General features: G+C 37.5%; 1 protein-coding gene across 1 annotated transcript; it reads left to right on the plus strand.

Moving 5' to 3' along the window:
• Positions 1-8,711: 8,711 nt before the first annotated feature.
• LOC310912585 (protein SPO16 homolog) lies at positions 8,712-16,225 on the plus strand (the record flags this gene model as incomplete). The annotated part of the gene is made up of 5 exons (XM_083867240.1): positions 8,712-8,780; positions 10,660-10,753; positions 11,880-12,048; positions 15,559-15,637; positions 16,106-16,225. The coding sequence occupies 5 exons, from the start codon at positions 8,712-8,714 to the stop codon at positions 16,223-16,225; spliced, it is 531 nt and encodes a 176-aa protein (XP_083723366.1).
• Positions 16,226-16,242: the final 17 nt, after the last annotated feature.

Below are 16,242 nucleotides of genomic sequence, written 5' to 3' on the forward strand. Positions count from 1 at the left end.
GAGTAAAAACAACCTTTGGAAGTGCAAAACATCAAGAAAACCTATTTTTCACCTTCAGCATTTACAAGGTATATCAATAGGTGATAATCTTTTTGGATAAAATAAAGAACTATAGTACTGGGCACAGTAAAAGATGAAGCTCTTAAAGAAGGCTAAGGAATAGTGTTTTTCAATGTCTGTGTGAAGCACTAAAGTAAAATTTGTTTACCAAAAAGTTTAATCAACTTTAAAATCCTCATGATATTTTGACAGTGGGCATTCACATGTTAAACAAGATGAAGGGGTGGAAAGGAGAAGTGACAAAGTCAAAGAAGGGATCCTTTTGTCCATTCTCACTTTGCCCATATTTTTAACTTCCTACTTGAATTGATAAAGTGACACTGAAAATTGACACAAAATTTCAGGTTTATTGTAGGAAATACAATCACATATAGGGTTTTTTAAATTGTTGTTTTTGTCTTTGCATTTACTTTTTCAGTTGTATCAAAATTAAATTAGCTTCTCTCTTCAAGACCCCAACGATGCTGTTGCAATTCCTTCAGCAGTTTTGCAGCAGACCACTGATTAGGATATTGTATTGTTCAGTTGGTACATAGGCAGCCATAGAATTCAGCTTCCCACAGCCTAATAGTGTCTGTAGAAGTAGCAGGAATAGAAAGTGGTATTGTTTTTAATTCGCGTTACTGGAGTGCCTGTGAGGCTTAATCAGACCAGCATCCCACTGGCTAGACATTGTACAAACAAAGAGCAAAAACAAAGACTTCCAACAGAGTGGTTAGAATCTACCATAAGACAAAAGACAAAAAAAAAATGCACATGAATGGAAAAGTAAAATGAGAGTGTCAATATTTGTCTAGCTGATTAGCAATGGTTTCAGCACATCATCAGTTTTAAGTAGTAATTTTTTCTCCTGTATACCTTATGAGAAGGGGAAGCTTTAGGGTGAGGTTTGAAGGCTGGATAACAGGGGAGCTGGAAGAATGTATATTCCTGACCAGCCTCATGTGCTGCCTAAACTGTTTGATCCTGACCTCATTCAGAAGAATGTTCAAGATTTAAGCCAGTTGTAGGTAGCCATTTGTTTAATAGTATCAGTCACTTGAGTTCTTTGGAGACCTTCTCATGCCTCCTGGCAGTGATTTTATCACTGTATTTGCCTCTTCTCCAAAACATGATAGAATGGATAAAGGTTTGTTTGAAAACTTCATAGAGAAGCAATCAAAGCTGGTGCCATGGGCTCCAATTGAATAGTGATTATGAGGTCCTGAAAGACCTCTAAAGCAAAGACGAGGTAGATACATCTGATGAAACAGTGAAAGAGCATCAGTGAGAAAACTAAAAATACGGCATAGTCAGAATACTACCCTTGCAGTTGTGTTTGGAATAAGAGCAGTGAAATTGCTTTGTCAAAGCCTGAGAAGACGAGGTTGTAGTTAGCAGGTGAAAGTGACAGCTTACCTGAGATTGTTCTGTGAATGGGCAAAATGTCTGTATCCTACCGACAGTAACGCCAAATTTAGTAAACTATCAGTGAAATTTAAAGGAGAGGACTTGGAAATCAGCCTCAGATACTGACCCTGATTTGGCCTACCTTGAATGACATGTTATGAAAGTGAAAAATAAGGAAAGATGTTTTACATGTATGAATGTATTGTTTAAAAAAAAGACTAGACCTCCAAAAGTGGTATCTGTAGGCATAATTACTTTTTTTTTTTTTTTCATTTGGAAAGTTAGAGTCTAATATGAACTGGAGAAGCAGCTCTGCAGGGTTTTTACATACAAATAATAGCTAAAATTGTATTTGTGGAGTAAGTCACCAGCAAACATATTGCAGACAGAAAATGGAAGGCCAAATGCTTGGAACTGTACTGGAAAGTGAGGAAGAGGGGAAGTTCTTCAAAATAATCTATTAAAAAATAAATTAGGGAAGCAAAGGAAATAAAAAGATGGAGGCAGGAGTCAAACAAGGATGAGAGGATTTAAGCAAAACTGCACCACTGGCTTCATTGAACATAACCCACTAGGCAGATGAGTATAAAATAACAGTTTTGAGGTTGGTTAGGAGAGTGTTCCTAAGGGCTATGGTCAAAATGAGAGATTGGCCCACAGAGTCAAAGGCAACAGACAGCAGTTCTGTTAGTAGAGCAGTTCAGCAGGTAGAGCCTGACAGAACTGCAGGAAGGAAACTAAGCATAACCACTAAGAGAGAAACAACAGTTAGAAAAGCAGATCATTTAATAATATATTTTGGTTTGCTTTTTCAATGCATGAGATTATACCATGTTTATATAGTGTAGCAAAAGAAATGCCGAGGCTGAGACACACAGTGAAGATCAGAAGAGATAAGTAAGCATGAAATGAGATCAGCAGGCAGTCTGGACTGCTACAAGTGATCAGATAAGTGCATAAAAACCCCAGACATCTGCTTTTGTGGCATAGGGGTAATGGAAAGGACACTTCATAAATTCATAGGTTTTTCCCTTAGAAAAGCTTCTTCTAGACTCAAAGAATTACAGAAAAATTTCAGAAAAATCATAGCAATACAGGAAAATGCAGGCTTGAACTGACCTCTGAAGGTCTGTAGTCCAACCTCCTACTAAAAGCAGGGGTAACTTCAAAGTCAGGTTCTTAGGCCTCACCAATGCCCATAGGATATAAAATGATAATAAAGTCAGCAGGCAGAAACACAATGCTCATGGGAAACAAATATTTGAGATTAAACTATTCTCATTATAATAAAACTACTTGAGGTGTCATTGGAAAATAATAATTGAGTACAAGAAACATGGCCAGCTTGCAATGTTTTTACGTTCTGGATGATATGTGACTGAACTGTATGTGTTTAATAATCTTATTCCATACTTTTTAAGATTTTAAATTATTTCAAAAATATAATCAAATTTTGAGATGGAAAATTTTATTATTATTTTGGAAGAACTAGGGCAAGAAAAAAGTCCCATGTTTCTCACAAAGATTGTCCCTAGGATGTGTTCCCCTACCATTGTCTATCACTTTGTTTCAGGGAATATGTTAAAAAAAAAAATCACATAACTCTTCTAAGTACATACTGTAGGATACTATTTTATATATATTTTAATATTTCAATATATATTATTGCCATCTGGAAAATAATAAGTAGCATGCTCACTCTACTTTGCTCCAGAAAACCTAAACCTTTGCATGAAGGAGATAAGAACTGTTCTTATGTTGTTCATCTGTTGCTCAGAACCAAGACATTTAGGAATTCATTATTTTGCTCACTAATGTAAAAAAAAACCTCTTGTTGACCTCAGCTGAATCAGGTTCAGGGCTCGTCTATATTAATGCATGTACTAGAAATGCTATTTTTCCAATATATCTATTTTGTAGTTTTCTAGTTTTACTCTACTGATAACATTGTACAATTGTAGGTATGACAAATTACAGCTAGAAAGAGTTCAATTTAAAAGTCATAATTGTATGCATTCTGTTAATATTTCATGGCTGGAGTGATTTAACATTTGTACATTGATGGATGACGTTCTTGCCAGGACTATACAGGAACTGAGGACAAAAGATATAATGAGAAGTATTGCAGCTTTATTACAACAGATGATTCTCTGGAAATGGGCTTTTAGATCTGAAATCAAATATAATTAGAAGCTTTCATCTCTTGCAGAAAAGCCATACTGATTTTCATCTTTCTCTCTTGAACAAAAGCTATATGCAATATTTTTTTAAAATAAGCTTTAATGTTCAACTTTGGAAAAATTACAGCTCAAATATCTTCTTTAGCTAATTTAAAACCTAGCTTCTTCCTATTGACAACTACTGTGTGTTTAAGGAAACTAAACCTGTAACAGAGAAAAATGATTTATCTAAAAAAGCTGGATATCAGCTGGGGAAAAATACTGAGTTTGGTAATTTCTTTGGTTTTTTACATTTGGTAACTAAAACCAGAAGAAGCTATACAGAGCAGGTGCACACACACCCACACCTGTTTATTTCTTGCATTTGACCTTCCTTTCATACTTCTCTTTGCAATCTGCACTGTACACTCCATTAAGCCACAGTTCTGCAAACGCAGAAGTGAATCCACAGCCACATCTGCAGATTGGCTGTCAGCTTAACATTCTCTTTTCAGAGAGGGTAATGGAGCTGACACTGGGGGCAGGCACTGTGCATACTTGTGTTTTTATACGGTACTCAGCTTAATGAGGTTCTAATCCTGATGAACCATCTGGATGCAGTTAAAGTATGAAATAATTAATAATGGAATTCCATTAAATTGCTTCCCTGTTCTCCTTAAATGATTCTTCAGAAGACTGTCCAGTTAGAGAAATCAAAGTCCTAAGAATCTTACTTTTTGTATTACATGCAATAAGAGTTCTTTCTCTATTACACAGTAAAATATGAATATGTATCTTCAATAACTCACACTTCAATATATGGAGGAGCTGACTATAACTCAGTAACTGGAAACATTTAACAAGGACACTGATGGTCACAACAGGGTTTATATACTTACAGATGATGACTGTTAACTAGACTAGAGTGCATATTCTGGTGAACCTGAACAGAGGTTCACATGCACAAATTTGGGACTCAGCCCAATTACCCAGGTAGTCCATCATACTTTGTATTTTTGCACTCAAGTGACAGTGACTACTCTTTCTCAGCTCCCACTGAAGTTAGTGTGAGTGGTATCAGATGTACATTTATAAAAATCACTTTATTTAAGTGTCTGGACAGAAAGACTAGTTACTGGAGTAAAAATTTTGGCCCATGTACCTTAAATGTATAAAACACTTTTGAGACTGATCTTGTCAACTTACTTTAACCTACAATATCCTCACCTATGCAATCCTTATGTAGGATTTTTTTTCCATTTTCTTACAGTTGTACTTAATGAAATAATTTTTGTTTTGTTTTGTTTTTTTAAATAATCCTCTTTCGATTGTGGCATGACATCCTGCCAGTAGAGTTATATCAGTGTGTTTAAGATCAATATAGATAGGACAAACCCTGTGTACATGCCAGATTCAGTGTAGGTAGTGTAAAAACTTTTTGTGACTTTCACAGAATGAGGTAATAGCCACATACAAGAGACCCACCTTAAAGTCAAACTTCCTGCCTGTAACAAAATCTCCTCCTGTATCTGTAGAGAAAAAAAACCTTCAATCTCTACTTTCTGGATTATCATGTTCTAGTAACCAGGATTAATCCAATATATGTATAATGGGATGCATATGAAGAAAAGTTTGAGTCACTGCCTGCAGTCCATGGCTTTATGGTCCTGGAATATTTTGATGGCTCAGTCCTGTGCAGGGGAGGGGAGTGTGCTGAGCTCTCAAACCGAATGCTTGCATGTTTCCCACCCGCTTGCTTTCCAGACTTAGATAACAAGCTTGGGCCTAAATAACCCTATTTTGAAATGATTCCTTGTCAACATGGTGTTCTGTTTCCAGAAGATCTGTATGGTTGCATAGTCCCACAATCTTTCTTCCCATGCTACATACTGAAGGTTCTTAGTTGATTTCTGTATGACAGAAAATAATAAATTTTATGTGTAAGTTAAATGCTGAGTCACTGTACTTAATTCAATTTGTGGATTGCTGACATCAATTTTTATTTGTGCTCTATAAATGGAAAAAAAAAAGTTATTTTCCTTTTCCATCTGTTTAGTGAACATTCACTCCTTTTTCTCCTTTAAAGAAAAATATTGATTTTTCTTTGTGTCATCAGGGAATAGGACAGGTGATGTGTGTGTGAAGATCAACAATCAGTTTTCATATAAAAATACACAGAGAGGAAGATATCTATGTAACAGTCCCACAAAATCAAACAATGTTGCTGATGTAGAACACAGAGGATATGGGACAGGAGAGCATAGAGAAACACTAATTTGATGATAGATTTTGCCTTGCCATAGATTAGTTGTTCATACAAATGCTTATGCCATTATCTTCATCATAGGGGAGTTTTAGTCCCAAGATCTTTATATTCTTGCCTAAGTGGGGTTCTGTACTCTGCTTCCAGGAAATATTTGATATGCTGCCAGACTCAGCCCTGTTTCTTCTCTCTCCTGCACCTTCACCTGTATGTCAAATGCACCATGTGGGCAGTATGTAGGAAAGAAATGCTTCTGAGATTTACAGCTAAGACTAGCCAAATGTCAGAAACTGTCACAGCAGAGCTAACAGTAAGTAGGAAGATAACTTCAGCTCATCAGATAGCACAGGATCCCTCAAAAGTCCCTTTTGGGAAAGGAAATTACTGTGGAGAAGAATGCTCTGAAGAACACACAATTTAGAAAAATCAATTTTCTTTGAGTCCGAGCTCTGCTTAATTAGTGTTTTGACATTCAGGCTCAAAGAAAGAGAAAGCCAAGTCGTGAAATACCAAATGGTACTGCAGAACAAACTTCTACCAGAACTGTCCCTTGGGCAGAGTCCCAGGGGCTCAGCAGTCCCATTGCATCAGACTTGTACCAGACAAGCATTAGGCCAAGGCAGCTCTCACACAGGAGACAGTGCAGGGTCCAGGGTCCATTCTGCCTAGGACCTTCTGTCTCAGAAAGAGTCCTATTTTTATTTCAAATACCAGCTATTGTCAAATGTAAGTGACAAGCAGAAATATATTAGGTTTCTGGTATAAATATTTGCCAACTCTAATTAAGACACGTAATTTACGTGAGTAAATGTATAACAGCTGGAGTCAAAATACTGATAGGACGCATTTTCTGTTAAGATTTGGGTTTTTCTCATTATCTCACACTTATCAATCATTGTACTTTGATGCTTCTCAAGTGATATTCTGAGTTTGGGGGTGTCCAACTTCATGCACAGTAAGTGGCTATCATGGAAAAAAGGTATCTGCTGGTATCTCAGGAGGCTAAATCCAGTATTTGTATTTCTTTGTCATTACATTTTTTTAATGTAATAATTTACCCTTTCTTTTATGTACTGCCTATCACTAATAGTATTGCACCTACCTAAAGAAACTGAAATCTACTCACCTGTTGAAGATATTTACTCAGGGAATCATTCTTTATTCCATTCTATTCCCTACTACTATTTTTTCTCTGTCGGAATAGTTGTAATTCAAGTAATGCACATACATCTTAAATATAATACAAAATATGAATTCAGATACAGTGTAGTGTTACAGATGAAGTATAACCCTTACAAACAAAGCAATTCCTACTCTTTACCCCTCTCTAATACTGAAAAAAATTCATTCATTGTGTGCATAAATTCAAAATTCATATTGACAAATGTCAGCAGGATCACCAATCCTCATCATAAAACTGCTCTATTATTTTATAATTGTACTCTAAAGTAATTCCTGATGTTCTTAAGTCCCTGATTTTTGTATGCAGTCAGAGCACATGTTTCCACTGTGTTACAGAGCACGGTTTCAGTTTGTGGGCCCTGTCACTGCTCTCTGGAGTGCTGTAGTCAGGATACCCAATACATCTGTTATTTTCCTTTGATTTGCCGACTTTCACATTTATACTCCACAAATACTCAAAAATTCAGTGTTAGAAATGTTTTACTTACTATGTAACACAGCATGACATTTCCATCCCTTGCAGAGCAGGGTGACTCTAACTTGGGTGCGTTTGACCAACAGGAGAGGGAAATCAGATGTGAATCCATGTCTTGCCTGAAGAAAAAGAGTAATTTTTACATTATTACAATGTCTAAATATTTCTATGCCAATCAAACAATCTGATACATAAATGTATAGAATTTTTAAATATATCAAAATGAGGTTAGTTTCTTCTACTTTAAAATGCCCTACAAAGTGATTAAAAAGAAAAAGCTTTCAGTAAAATATCTGATTTTTGGTAAAAATACCAGTTTCAGAAGATAGTACGAGAAGCTGGCCTCATGCCTGGGTAAAGAGCAGAGCCGGTTACCATTGTTTTTAATGGTTCAGCATCCCAGCTCTTCTTCACCATGTGGAAGCATTATTTCCTCTTCCATGATTAAAAAAGAAGCTTCGACACACTCAGTATTTCTTGTTTCACTGAAAGCGGTGCCGTCCCTTGCTTTCGCATTTTTGTCCTGCGAAAATTCCGTGTTTATGTAACTTCTGTGGAAAATAACTCGGCCCGTTCTTGCCCAGAAACAGCGGCAGAGTTCGCGCCCATTCCGAACATTCCCCCGAGCCCCGGGCCCCGCCTGAGGGCTGAGGGCGAGGGATGAGGGCTAAGGGTGAGGGCTAAGGATGAGGGCTGAGAGCGAGGGCTGGGGGACGAAGGGTGAGGGCTAAGGGTGAGGGCTGGGGGACGAAGGTAAGGGCTAAGGGTGAGGGCCGAAGGTGTGGGCTAAGGGCCGAAGGTGAGCGCTAAGTGAGGGCTGAGGGCCAAAGGTGAGGGCTGAGGGTGAGGGCTGAGGCTGAGGGCCGAAGGTGAAGGGTGAAGGCTGAGGGCGGAGGGCAGCCCCCGCTCCCTCCCGCCGCCCCGGCCCCCAGCCCCGCGGCAGGCCCGGTCTCAGGGCGAGGAAGGGGCCGGCTCTGGAGCCGCTGGCAAAAGGCGACCTGGAACGCCCGGGCTGCCTCTGGCTCCCACCGCCCCTCCGCTGGTTTTTAACCAGCTCTTTAATGTGCCCATGTGCTTCGAACATCTCGCCTCGTTAACTGGCAGGAAATATTTGTCGTCTCTCTTTTCCCAAACTTTTCAGAAGTGGTACCTCAGTGCAGTGCTATTAAACCACTGAAAAAAAATGTCGGAAAGTTGCGGGCAGGAGCAGCCAAAGTGGATAACGACCGTCATTGTGAGCACAGCTCTGCAGGTAGGACACCTCTCCTCAAGACTGGCATCTGACTCACTAGGACAGGCTGAAAGAAGATTTTCCTATATTCTGGATATGGAAATATTTTACTCAGTGTCAATGAATATAGTTTTTTTCATTAAAAAAATGGTTATTAGTCTGAAGCTGCTTCTATTAGGATACTGGTTCTTTTTGTGTGCAACTGAATTTTTCTCCTAGCTGCTTCCATGTCTATTTAGTATTCTTGCCACCTGCTATTCTGAGTTACATTGCTTTAGGATATTCTCCTGACTCATCGTTTTTGCACTGCACTGATGCCTCTTTCAGTTGCTCTATAAATAATTCCATCAGAAATGTTGCTGAATTTTCTGAATTTTTCCTTAAATTCTTTATCTTTTCCTATACAGTGTCAACATGGGGTAGACTATTACTCCATAAGTACATAATTCAGTTTAAAATACTGAGTCCTACAGATATTAATATATATTTTTATCTGTTAACATCAGAAGCCTTGACTCCGTTCCCAAGTAAAGAGAAAGGGTATGTCAAGGAGCTGGTAATTAGCTTCTGCAGCTGAGGCCAATTTCATGCCAGCTGGAGAGAATTTAGAGGCAAGAGAGCTTTGATTCACAAGCAAGGATGTCTTATGCTAGCTTGGCTGACAAGGTTATCACCCCATCTCCGCTCTGTAAATGGGTGAACTGTGCTGAAGTAATTCCTGAATCGCCTCAGTTTAAAGCCTTTACTTACTTGCCTGCTCATTTTGGAATTTACAGCCTGTAAGCTGTGCGTGTTTGTGCCATAATATGGTGAGAGGTAAAGGATGGCAGTGATTTCATCAGCTATACCAGCATAACTCACTCCTAACCCCAGCTCCACTCAAAACTACTGCTCTTAGTAAGGGCTGCCCATAAACAAACCGATGGGGGTAACTGAATACTAATTCAAGGTGGTTTTTCTGTATTGGTTTTGGTTATGAGCTATCATTTTCATATAGCTGTTATTTATATTTGTACATTAAATAATTCACCAGTGGCTTTGAAGCTGAGATTTTTTTCCAAAATGTAGCTAAACCTTACAAGCAGTTGCCACTGAGTGTTCCCTTTCCAGACCAATTGAAAGCATGACATTTGTAGTTAATGTCTCCTTCAAGGTTCACTTGCAACCCACATTTTCTGTTGTACTCTTCCACTAAATCATGGCAGTTCCCTATCTAAGCAGGCTGGCTGTATTTTGAATGGGTAGGTTAAAGAACATGTTATTAGCTAAAAAGGTTCAGTGATTTAACCTTTAATATATGTGTGTTCGTGCAGCTTCTGTGTAACATACTGCAGAAATGCTTTTTGCAGGCTGAAAAATACATCCAAACACATTCCATTCTGTAGATGATTATGCTCCATAGTGCAATGTTCTGGTTTTCCTGTGTGGATTGCATTCTGTCAAAAAGCTTTAAAGAAAATTATGTCCCATACAGAATTTCTGAACGATTTTCCAGCTGAGATGCTGACATCTGTGAAAATAATGCAGCTTAATTAATCATAGAAACACACTACTGTATGATCTTCAGTTCTGCAAATCCCCCTTTAGCACATATTAACCAAAACAGACTGTAAAATGTTTGAGCTTCTTTATGCATTATGCAAGAGTTTCCTGAGACAAACTGAACATACACGTACAGAATTGTTACTCACTGTTTGTAACTTCCAATCAAATACTTCAAAATTTCCTTAATTGTTCATGTTTAACATTTTAGTACTTCTTAAAATTGTAAGTGGAATAAAAAATACTTTTTGAACAACAGTGCCAAAGGTCTAGCTATAGTGGTTCAGCTGATGCTTTAAGAATATTTCTAACTTGTTGGCTGAAAACTTTTCAAAATAACCTTTTAACATTTATTTAGGATCATGAAATTTCTACAGTTCTGCAAAGGCAACAACACAGAGTTCGTTTTTCAGAATCAGTGGAAACTGGATCTGTGATTTTTCCTCTTTCTGGTACAGTACTTTGAAGTTTATGCTTTTAAATCATAAAATCCAAAGTACAAAGTCAGGGCAGTCAGTTGGTTGTGGGCTACACTAAACTAAATAAAATCTGCCTTGTTGGGATGTCGTGCAGTAGTGGAAGGACCTGTGCTATGATTTTATGTAAATCAGAAGATGAAACAGGTAATGTTGGGGATTAAACACTTTTTTTTTTTTTTTTTTTTTTTTTTTTTTTTTTTTTTTTTGGACATATTATAGAACAGCTACATGAGATTTGGTGATAATCAGCTGAACTGTTTAGTAAATCTGTGTTATAACATAGCAAACATGCTAAATGCCACCAACATGTAAGCTGCCATCAACATTTTTAGTATACATGGCTGTAAATGTAAGAGTGAACCAACACCTTTGATTTTCAACTTCCAAGCTGAATTTGCACAGCTGGTGGTAGCAGAGGAGGTGAGGAAAGGATTATTTGAACGGATTTGATTAGGAAATCACTGAAACTGTAAACATGAAATAGCTGGTTTTCCTTTTTAGAACAAAAGATATTCTAGACACATAGGTGAGATACTTCAGTTTTCCTGAACTTTAAGGACTAGCACACATTGAAACAGACTTTTGTATGCTCAGTTGTTAACCTTCCTAAACTTCAGCCTTCTCAACGTTCCCTGTCAGAACAACTGAAGTTGACAGGGCTGTAAGTTCATTCTTCATGGTAGACAGTTTAGCTAAACTTTTAAGATTTTACAACTGTTTCTTTCATTTAGAAACAGGACTTCCTGAGCTTTTCAGTCAGGCTTTACATTTGCCCCAAATTCATTCCATTATAGCAGTTGCTTGTTCCTGAAGCATGTGCTCTCAAAGGCATTCAGATGTGTCTACTTGGAGTGGATTGAATAGTTCGTGTTTTTTTGATGTTATGGTGGAAAAATAACCTGAGATAGTTGTAGTTTTATCTTAAAACTAGCAGTCATCACTGGCCAAATCTCCCCGTCGGAGACATGGAAATTCATTCATGTTCTGTTCCACTGCATTTTTAACTAATGGTTGCTTTAACTTGTGCTTCCCAATTTGTGGTGAGAAGTTAATCTCATTACTGCCATAACCTGTACACTTATAGCAGTTTCCTCAATAGGCATTGCATTTATACTGTCAGACACTCAAGACTTGCTTAGGACAGGGGAAGAAGAGTTTGCCAAAAGAATTCAGAAGTTCATAAGCATTCATCGGAACAGCTTTTTGGTTTTGTCAGCTGCTCTTCATGGACCAGAAGAATGGAGTGTCATGTTCAGGATTCAGAGAAGGTATGATTTCAACATCAAACTGAACTTTATATTGCTAGGAAGAAATGAAATAGCAGTCTTGGATTTGGAAATATTATTTTAGGAATAAATAGGAGAAGAGGCGATGGACAGAAACTGATGCACAGGAAATTTCACCTGAATATGAGGAAGAACTTCACTGTGAGAGTGACTGTGCACTGGAGCAGATTGTCCAGAGATGGTGTGGAGCCTCTCTCACTGGAGATATTCCAGAACCATCTGGATGTAATCCTGTGCAGTGTGCTCTAGGATGACCCTGCTTGAGCAGAGAGGTTGGAGTTGACACACTGTGGTCCCTTCCAACCTTACCGTTTGTGAATTTTTTCAGGAATACACAAATTTTATTTTACTAACGTATTGTAAAAAAATAATTAAAGCATTTGTTTATTAATAACAAAAAGAATATCAAGTGAATCAATCTGACATATCATAGGTAACAAAAGAGGATGTTCCTCAAAACATAGCCAATAAGTTTCCTTTCAATCATTTTAGGGCTGTGTAATATAATTATTTTTAAAGTTTTCTCTCTAATTGGAAAATTAAACAATTTTCTTAGCTCTGTAACCATATTGTCATGGCCATTCTTGAAACAGAACAGGCGAGTTTACATCATGAGAAAAGGCTTTATTGTAAAGTGCAGATTTCTTACCAGCTTTTAAAATGTTTACTTGGAACAGCATCTATTGCACCATGCTAGAACAATTAAATGATCAATGTTATTTTACTCCAAAAGTATAAAACTATATTAAAACAGGTTTAAAACTTTTATCTCTGATTTCTAATGAAGTCGAAAAACTTGCATATTTTAGTAGATACCTGCTGACAACAGTGATCAGATTATGCTCCATGCTTGTAGTCAGAATTATTTTCTTGTAGGTACAGTAGCCCTAACTGCAGTTGATTGTCATTTTTGGCCTCAAAGAAGTGACTATTCTAACAAAGTCTTTGATCTTTACCTCCTTGAGGTAACTAGCACCCGTTTCATTAAATCCTGGGCATACTGCCAAATGTTGATGAATAAAGAGTGTATGAGATGAAATGTAACAAATCTATTACCCATTTGTGAAAATGTTGTAAATTTTCATGAGAGGTTTTAAACATTCAGCCACCATCCAGCAAGACCACGTTATTCAGGTGATGACAATGCTAATTCTCAATCTACTTTGTGCTTAGGTACAATGGGTGTTGTGCACATGCTGATCACTAAAATGTGATGTTTTGAAACTGTAGTCCATTTAGCAAGTCAGTAATTTTATTAAAATAAAAAATGTATTTTCATTGCAAGCAATATCAAATTGATGTTGTCAAGGGACAGTTATATGTATATGTTGCCTGGAAGGCTGACCTGAAACAGAGACTGGACAGAGCTAGAGAATAAAAGCAGGTATTTATTGAAAGGCCTCCAGGACCCACCCTGGGCAGGACAGTAGCCCGACCAAGGCTGCACACAGGTGGACCAAGAATAGTCACAAAAAGAAATGGCCCCCTGGTCACAAGATCTTACACTTTTATAAGTTTTGGTCCATTTGCATATTGGGGTTTAATTGTCCAATTACGGCTTCAGATTGTGAGGTCTCATCCTTCTTGTCCCTCTCTTCAGTCCACTGTTATTTATGCTTTTGGGCCTGAAAATTGTCCTTGGTTCTCCACATACCTAACCTGTGAAGAGAGCTTACTGCCACTTAATTTGAGGCTCAGAACTACATCCCTAGGCAGCACGGAATCTGCAAACATGAAAACTAAAACTGAAGGCATGATATGAATAGATATATATATTTAAATGCATGTGCTTTTTTTTTACTACCTGGCAGCTTGAAGTTCTGCTATTGTTTGTAAATCAGTGACTGAGCTTCTCCTGGTGAGATTGAAACTTGTGCCATGTTCTTTGAAACTACAAGCCACCTGTTGGATTTGTTAAAAAAAAAAGCCACTTAGTGTTATCAGGTTGTCTTCTCCCATTGCTTCTTTCTGCTTATCTATGGTTTTGCTGCAGTTGGGGAAGGATTATATTTTTATTAACAAGAAAATTACAGGATTCTTGTTAACAACATGAACACTTAATGTAGAGTTGTGTGTAGCATGGGGAAAGTGGGAGAAAAGTAGTGTTTATCATCACAGCTTAAATGTGCATTCCACAAACAACCTAAGTACATCTGTATGGTAAGTTTTAAACACCTCAGAGGAAAGGCCAGACACGGTCAAATGCCCAGTATTCTGTCCATCAATCAAATTAATAACTTTAAATTTAGGCCTGCTGTTATTGGAAGCAAAACTATTTACAGAAATAGATTTTCACGGATCTAGGTAAGTACATGTAATTGTTTCTTTGTTGCACTTTGTTCATTCATGCTTTGTTTAGCCCATTCTAGTATTAGCAAAATTGCATCAATTTATTTCCCTCATCTCTAAATGTAAATCCAACCCTTGTTCCTACATCACCTTTTAGCAAAACTCACCAGGGACCTCAGTGCCTATGCTTAGAGAAGGACAGTGCCTGCCTGTAACATTTATTTTTGCTAATTAGAAGCAAGGGCAGACGAGTTCAGATGAGATACCTTACCAGCAGGAGGTCTTAATGTGAATGAGTCCAAGTCATCAGACAGATTGCAGGGAAGAACAGGTGGCAGGCACAAGGGGAAGTCACGGGGGACTGTGAAACTGAGCAGCTGGGCACTTCATCTGCATTATTTAAATTCATTTTGGTTATTTAAAATTCCTCATTCTTTGTTGTGAAATCCCTCTCCTGTTTTAGCTCTACAACAGAAAACAGCAGCAAAGGTAATGTCACTGTGACTGAAGGTGCAATTCTTAGGGAAAGGCTCTGCGTTTGCCTAAGCTTTGATGCCTCTCTTCCATAACCTTACTGAATGACAACTCCTGCTACTATTTTAAATCTTCAGATCCCCTTTTCAAGAATGGATGCATATGAATAATGCTATTTATAGAAAGAATTCAATTTAGGTTAAAGTATTGAGTGAACAAATCTTTACATGAAAGTAGTGGAATTATCCCACTGTCTTACTCATGTCTGAAATACAGGTTGTTTTATTTATAGTGCACTACAAGTCCAAATTCTGAAGTATTTTTAGCACACTGTTTTTGGATACTTTGCTGTGTTCTTCCACAGCCATAAAAACAACCCAAATATTTTTTTACTGCCACTGAGAAGTCTTCAGCAGTATCACAGAAGAGGGTTTAGTTCTCTCTGAATGTACACATACTTAAGAAGTGCTGATTGATGGCAGAAGAGACCTAGATAAAGAAATGAGCCATTCCAAATCCCACCTAAATAAGTGGTAGAGAAATGGGACAGATGGCTTTACAAGCGACATGAATGCTGCACTTGCCTTTCAGGATAAAAGCAGCCCTTCCCTGTAAGTAAAACTGCACACTAAAAAGCTGTTTACATCATGTGGGAATGCTTTTTGAGTTTTATGGCAAAACAAATTAAATACATATTCTAAAAGTGATCTTATTTATTTTGATGTGCAGATTCCTGGGCAGCAATTTACGTGTAATACCAGTTCATAATCCTGCTGAAACTGTTAAATTAATGCTAACTATGGCTAAGGTAAGTCCAGTTGCATACACTTAAAAATATTAGTGTATTACTCAGGAAAAGCCAAGAGCTATAAAATACTTGGTTTTCTTTAATGGAACTTTTTTGCATTATACTGACCACAATCCATTAATACACTAAGGTAGGACTGGTACTCTGATGCATTAGCTGAGTCATTAAACTACTGTTAAAGGTAACTTAATAGCTCTTAATAGCATCTAAGAAAAGAAATTAGATATTTAAGAGCTTGTTTGACTCCTATTTACCATTGTTAAGTTAGGATGTTTTCGTTTACTGTAAATTCCTGTTGAAGTCTATCACCTCTGTGTACAGCATTCCTGAACACCTACTTCAGAACACACGATGTAAAATTATTCAGCGGTGAAATTTGAATTTCTACTACTAGAAAAATAAAATGTTCAATATTCTATTACTTAAAAGTCACTGTGTCCTACTCATATTATTTTTCTTTTCTCTAAGATAACTTGCAAGCCACAAGCAGATGATACTCGTTGCAAAATGGAAATGACAAAAGCCCAAATAATAGAAAAAAGTCCAGTTTGGAAGATGCTTCAGGAGTATCAATCACACTGTAATTAAGTTAATATTTGGGGGTT

This window comes from Zosterops lateralis (assembly GCF_965231275.1).
Source record: "Zosterops lateralis genome assembly, chromosome: 9".
NCBI lineage: Eukaryota > Metazoa > Chordata > Aves > Passeriformes > Zosteropidae > Zosterops > Zosterops lateralis.